This window comes from Papaver somniferum, chromosome 2 (assembly GCF_003573695.1).
Source record: "Papaver somniferum cultivar HN1 chromosome 2, ASM357369v1, whole genome shotgun sequence".
Taxonomy (NCBI): domain Eukaryota; kingdom Viridiplantae; phylum Streptophyta; class Magnoliopsida; order Ranunculales; family Papaveraceae; genus Papaver; species Papaver somniferum.
This window is the reverse complement of record NC_039359.1, coordinates 92,413,303-92,419,642: the sequence shown is the minus strand read 5'-3', so window position 1 is coordinate 92,419,642 and position 6,340 is coordinate 92,413,303. Positions and strand designations below refer to the sequence as shown.

Genomic DNA, 6,340 nt, shown 5'->3' with positions numbered 1-6,340 from the left:
TTAGAGTTAATATAAGTGAAATTAATCAAGAACACTAAACTTGATTATCATCACCAAACTAGGTTATCAATAATGAGGGTTAATTTATCATTTCCAGTATCTTTTTGATAAGGGATATATTGAATGATCATGTAATGACCCTTTTTGTCCTATTAGAATGCCGCCCCTCTAATAAACCATGCCGCCCATATAACAGGCTTGTTAGAATGAGCTCCTTAACACTTGAGTTTTATCCAAGAAAGGAAACAAATAACAAGGAATGTTAGGACAGAGGTGCACAGACTAAAGATGGGTCTACATAGGAAACTAATCAACCTGTAATGAAGTAGAAAGCTAATTGGCTAAAAGATGAGTACTTGGATTAATCATGAGTAGTTCTAAAAAAAAATTACACAGACATGCTCGGACATAAATGTAAAACATTACAAACACAACCCTATTCAGTGTTGCATAAATGTTCAGATAACATCTACAATTCAGATCTTTCTTTCAGGTATCCACCTTTGTTGCTGCAGCAGATGCGTAACTGACGCTGCTATCCCTTGTTGTTTTGCAGTGACTAGACTGGTCGTACTGTAGAAAATTAATTTTTATTTTTGTCGAGCAGTTCTTCAACATCTGGTGGTTCAAAAGTAAAAACTTCATTTTATCAGTCACAGTAGCTGAGAATAACAACAGACATTGTGATAAATGAAAAATTTCTTATCAAAAAAAGATGCATAAAAAATAAAACATAAAAATTACTCTATTCTAATTTTCCCCAATTTTAATACTAGACTTTTGAAAGATGCAACAGTATACCAGAGAAGATAGACGCCACCTAATTTCTCTTCTAGTTTAAGTTTTTTTTTTGTTGGCTATAATTTTGAATCTCATGCTTGTTTATAATGGGTCCATGCTCCAATCCAGTTTATAAACTTCCACTGCTCTACAAATAAACCATAGGAAAAAGGGATACCATTCTAATGTCATAACTTTGTGTCCTTCACTTACTTTTGCCAATTATCATTAACATTTGTCAGCAGAGCAGTCAGATATTAAGCATACACCGATTATCCCAGTCACTGTTGAACTTAATTGAGTGACAAAACAGGGACCTAACTAACAGAAAAAATTCAGTTCCAGATGCCTCAACAATGCTATAGAAACGTACTGTTGATAACTACTATATTGTTAGCCAGACATCCACGTGGACCAAAATGGGATGTGATTAGCATAAACAAAAAGAGAGGGTGAGATAGAGAGTTACGTGGAGAAAAACACTGATGGGGTGGCGACCGCATATGGTATTTTCATACTCAGAGAGGTACTTTTTGAAGGCTTCTGCATCCCCTGATTCTATGATATCCATTCCCATCTTGTCTAAGGCTTCAATGGACTCGTGGATGGCTCCATGTTTTCGATCATAGTGCATAAAATTAAACCTGGAAGACATAGGGAAAGATAGAACTCAAACAACTGCAACACCCAGTCTAAATGAAGAACCCAATCCCCCTTACTTTTGCATCTATTGCATTACCCATGAACATGTAAAAGAAAATTAATAATGAAAATAAACAACAATTCAATGATAATAGAGATGAAATAAATATGGGGTAGGTACTCTACCTTCATCAAGGGCCCCAAATAAGATGAAGAATATATAGAATTCAGAACTCATGTGTATTGATAGTTAAAGTAAGTTGTTTGAGAAACTTGATTAGAGTAGAGGCACAAAATAAATCTACTGAAGGTATGGGCCGTATGGCATCTAGAAAGGTCAAGTAAAACTACAATTTTTCGTTGAAGTAAACTAATGTTGTATGACATTTGTGGCAACCAAGTAACCAGGAGAACCCTGTGTTATTGACAAGTTACAGGATTGGTGGGACCCTAAAAATGAGTAAGATATCTTCACTTCTTCTCTGGCTTTGTTTAATCTTCGCAGATGAAAACTTTCAGTATTGATTCATACAGTTTAAATTTGAAAAATAACACTATATTCCATAAAAACTTCTTGAACTTACCGAGATCCCCAATGGCAGAAATCCGATGATACAGAAAAGAAATTATTCGGGTCATCCACATATTTGGCCAGCAGTTTCCCGTACATGGCTTCAATTTGAGAGTTAAGAGCGCCAACAAGAATGGGTACAATTTTTACACGGCAACTGGATCAACAATATAACATCAGTACAAGAGAAGAGCAGTTAAGAAGAGGAGTTGAAAACAGAATAACAGATTACCCCTGAAATACTTTGACAAGATATGGCAAGTGCATTTCCATGCTGTGTTCTGCTTCGTCAACTTGAAGATCCATAAGTTCAAATTTTCCAGTTGCCTGTAGCTCCTCAATGACTGGTCATCCAAGAAAAAAAGCACACGTCAAAGAATATTTCTCGACCATTTGTTTCAGTGGACCTTCACAGATTTATTTTTTCATTGGCACTGAAACTCATATATTTGAATATTTCTTTTCTGAAAAAAATTAGATGCTTAGTGTTTCCTTTTAGAGCTGCTATAGAAAAGAAAACGTGCACATGCACTACAAATTTCATATCAATCACTTTGTAGTTTGGGATAAGCAAATACCTACCAAGGCATCGTGTTTACTTTGGTTTGCATTTCAAAATACAGTTCCTACTCTTGACAATCTCATATTGAGGTATGAGTTTTATCAGCAAATGTGGAGCTTGACATCAAGAGGAAGAGATAACCTCACATATGTTTGTCAAATTGCTTGGAAAATATTGGCATAAAGAGTTACAAGGTAAGATCCGCGATTGCAGGAAACTTAGAAGATGAATTTTGCGCTCGGTAAGAAGGTAGGCATGTGAATAGAGGTGTAAGAATCACGAGATAAATCCCATACACAATATGTTGGATAATCTGGAATTCAAGGAACGGACAGATCCTTAACGGAAAGAATATAGACACACAAAATATCATAGACAGACTAAAATATTTTATTTTTGTAGAGTGTAAATGGGGAAATTAGATGTAGTACTGCACTAAATATCATGTAAAGAAGGGAAAGTGTTTGAATTGAAATACCTATAAATGCTGATAGGTTTTTGTTTTCAATAAAAGATTTGCTCTTTTTGCTCTCAAACAAGGAATTCTCATTTCCTAATGCAACAAGAGAAAAAATTGGCCGACACTGAAGCTAAATCTTTAACCTTTTCTTGTTGTATGAACAGGAAACAATAAATGGCATACTAAAGTTAAGCAAGTTCTGGGGATCTGCTGTTAGACCCTCATATTGCTTCAACAGTGTGGAAAGACATAACTAAGAAAGCACATTTGGTCAAAGAAGAGAGAAGAAAGATAGTCATTCAGGATCGTACACTATTTCTACTGACATAAAAGCACCATATGAATCTTTCAAATGAAAACCATCCCAGTGAACTTTGTCAAAGTGAATTACTACCTAAAATTAGTATACTACATCAGATTTAACAGAATTGCAAGGTCACAAGCTCAAAAAATAGAAACTTGTTCTTCGATCATATGCATTCAGAAAGGACTTATGCAACAAGTTTTAGAGACAACGTTTATGTACCTTCCAAATCAATAGGTAGGTCTCCCAGAGGTGTTTTGTAAGCTGTGGCTGTTGAGAGGGCACATTTTGGAGTGTAATAATGGTGAGATGGGCCAAGAAGAAACACCCGAGTACTGAAACGGATCACTGACGTAATATTAGCAATTTATTTACAGATGCTACATTACTTGGTTTTTCACAAGTACTGTCTTAACTAGGATGGAGCAAAAACGGTTAGATGTAAGATTAGACAGCTCAAAAAATTCCAGAAACATAACCTAACTATTCCAAAACAATAGAACTAATACAAATGTTATCCAATGGTTATCCTAAGATGACACAACGTACACATCATCCGCAAAGATGTTCAGTTTTTTCATTTGCAACGTACAAATGTCAAGAACCTTCTATTAACAGGTGAAGTATGGTGTTTTTTCCATTGCTTGTACCTTGGTATCTTTTCTCTTTCCACCTAACCCCTATTTTAGTCTATTGTTCATGCTATATACAGCCTACTGAACATGGTTTCCAGCATTCCTGTATTACAGCTTGGGTGACTGGTTCTCAAAGAATCTTTCTTCTAATCTCAACCTCCAGACACTCCTCATAATGTGAGACACCATTCACCACACAAACTGGCAACTCACATATGTAAACTGTATCCTGCCTCAACCTCCCACAAAATACGATAAATAACAATGTGGCAATAACGTAAACCAATTCGTTATGCAATTCTTTCACTTTACCTCCACTCTCCTGTTGGAGTGTCTGCACTCTTGTTTGATATTGATATGGCATCATAAACAAATTAGTCATCTTCTGGTTTCTAAAACTACATGTTCAGACATGAAAGATAGCAGCAAACTATGATGCTTAATGATGTATTAAATGCTACATAGACTAACTCAACTGTTTAGGCATACTTAGCTTTGCTCCTAGGGTTCGACACAAGTAAGCAGAGTACCAGCAAAATGTATATTCACATAATCAAATAACTACATGATGTTTGAACTAGGCTATCTTGTAATTCCAAAGTTCTCATTTCTCCATAAGTTCTAATTCACCAACAAATACTCCTATGTAGAAACTGGGTCATAGTAAAGAGTAACACCAGATACATGATTAGGATGTAGAAACATAATGATGATTCTTACTCCAATCTCCAAACACTATGACAGCTTATCATCCATCAATTTTTATTTTTAAGAACGAAATACCCAAATGATGCTTGAAAGAAAAAGTTACGACACAAAATAAGAGCAGTATGACAAACCAAAAATTAGAAAAAACAAATTGGCTCACATATTAGTAGGGTCTATATTAGCAAATGAATATGCTGCACAGCGACCTGAGTATGAATAACCAGCATGCCTGTACCATAAAACACACCAATCAAAAGAATTAGCTTAACTCAGCTGTTGGGACCCTCCAATCAAAGGTTAAAGTCAAATTTGTGTAACTTACGGAGCAATGACCCCTCTTACATCAGGCGATTTAGCAAGGCCAGTTGCTTGGAGCCACCCATCAAGCTCTGCCCCTAATTTTGTAGCTGAAAATATAAAAGGACAGCATTAAAATCCCAAAAAATATAGAGTAACGACTGAAGATAGATCATAATGATGATTAAAAATAACTTACGGTTATCAGTGTACCATGATCCTGCATGTGATGCTTTTCTCAATCTCTCCATTTTCTTGGATTAATTTTTTTTTGTCAGGAATTTGTGAAAAAAAAGGATAAGATGGAACCCTAACTTCAGTACGAAATACACTGCCTAAATGAATACTTCCCACTTCGATCTTTCCGGAAAGAGATAAGTTATAGTTATGACACGCATCGAATTTCTAACAGCATTTCTGACTTAAAAGAGTTTTATATAGGAGTAGATTCCACTTTCTCCACCAAACTTTGATTCCTTTAGTGAGAATAGGGTTGACAAATAGTGAACCACTGTTGGCCACCTGCCCTTAAGGCTATAAATCTTAGGGTGCTAATCTAGGCATCAAGCAGCTAAATTAGTAAGTCCACGTCAGCTAGGACAACCTCCTAAGTCTTATGGTAGTGTTAATCTAGTAGCTAGATCAACAATCCACATCAGCACCCAGCGTTGTTTGGTTCACCGCAACCAATCTCAGCCGTCAGATCAACAAATAAATCTCCCAGCGCTGAACCATTCAGCGAAAAGGTGATTTTTGTGGCGCTAAACCATTCAGCGCTACTATCTCGCTGCTAGTTCAAGTGCGAGCAAATGCTAGGAAAGAGAACTAGTGTTAACAGTAGACAACACTTTTTTTTTGAACTTCAACACTTTTCTGCTAATCTAGCAGCTCAATCTAGCCCATTGGACTTAGCCTAAGTCTTATGGGAGTACTAATCCAGCAACTAGATTAGGCTAAGTCCCATGGACTGGATTGAGTTGCTAGATTAGCAGAAAAATGTGGCAGTTCAAAAAAAAAAAGTGTCATCTATTTGTTACCACTAGTTCTCTCTGATAGTATTTGCTTGCAGTTGAAGTAGTACCGAGATAGTTGTGCTGAATGATTCAGCACAACAAAAATTACCTTTTCGCTGAATAGTTCAGCACCGGGGAGAATCTGCGTTGTTTGGAAACACGCAGACAGTGAACGCTGAATGAAAACGCGTTGGCACTCTGAATTCCCATCAGTCACTATTCACAATTAACATTCAACCTCTATCTTCTCACTAGACTAGACCATCTCTCTCTCATATGCATCACAGACAGTTGATGCATCACTTATTATCTCACTAGATTAACTAGAGTACTAGCCCCTCTTTCTCACTTTCCGTGATTTCATCTTT

The 6,340-nt window shown here is 36.4% G+C and overlaps 1 protein-coding gene across 1 annotated transcript; it reads right to left on the bottom strand.

Moving 5' to 3' along the window:
• Positions 1–295: 295 nt before the first annotated feature.
• On the bottom strand, positions 296–5,455 carry LOC113348411 (protein MEMO1-like). Its single transcript, XM_026592169.1, has 8 exons — positions 5,159–5,455; positions 4,985–5,069; positions 4,823–4,891; positions 3,542–3,654; positions 2,226–2,337; positions 2,007–2,150; positions 1,250–1,424; positions 296–618 (listed from the first exon to the last, which is right to left on the bottom strand). The coding sequence occupies exons 1-8, from the start codon at positions 5,208–5,210 to the stop codon at positions 490–492; spliced, it is 879 nt and encodes a 292-aa protein (XP_026447954.1). The 5' UTR covers positions 5,211–5,455; the 3' UTR covers positions 296–489.
• Between the last annotated feature and the right edge of the window lie 885 nt (positions 5,456–6,340).

Coding starts and splice junctions, on each gene's coding strand:
- LOC113348411 (XM_026592169.1), bottom strand. CDS start 5,210: ATGGAGAGATTGAGAAAAGCATCACATGCAGGATCATGGTACACTGAT. Junction 5,070..5,158: donor ATCATGGTACACTGATAACC/GTAAGTTATTTT, acceptor TTATATTTTCAG/CTACAAAATTAGGGGCAGAG. Junction 619..1,249: donor CCATCAGTGTTTTTCTCCAC/GTAACTCTCTAT, acceptor TTGAACCACCAG/ATGTTGAAGAACTGCTCGAC.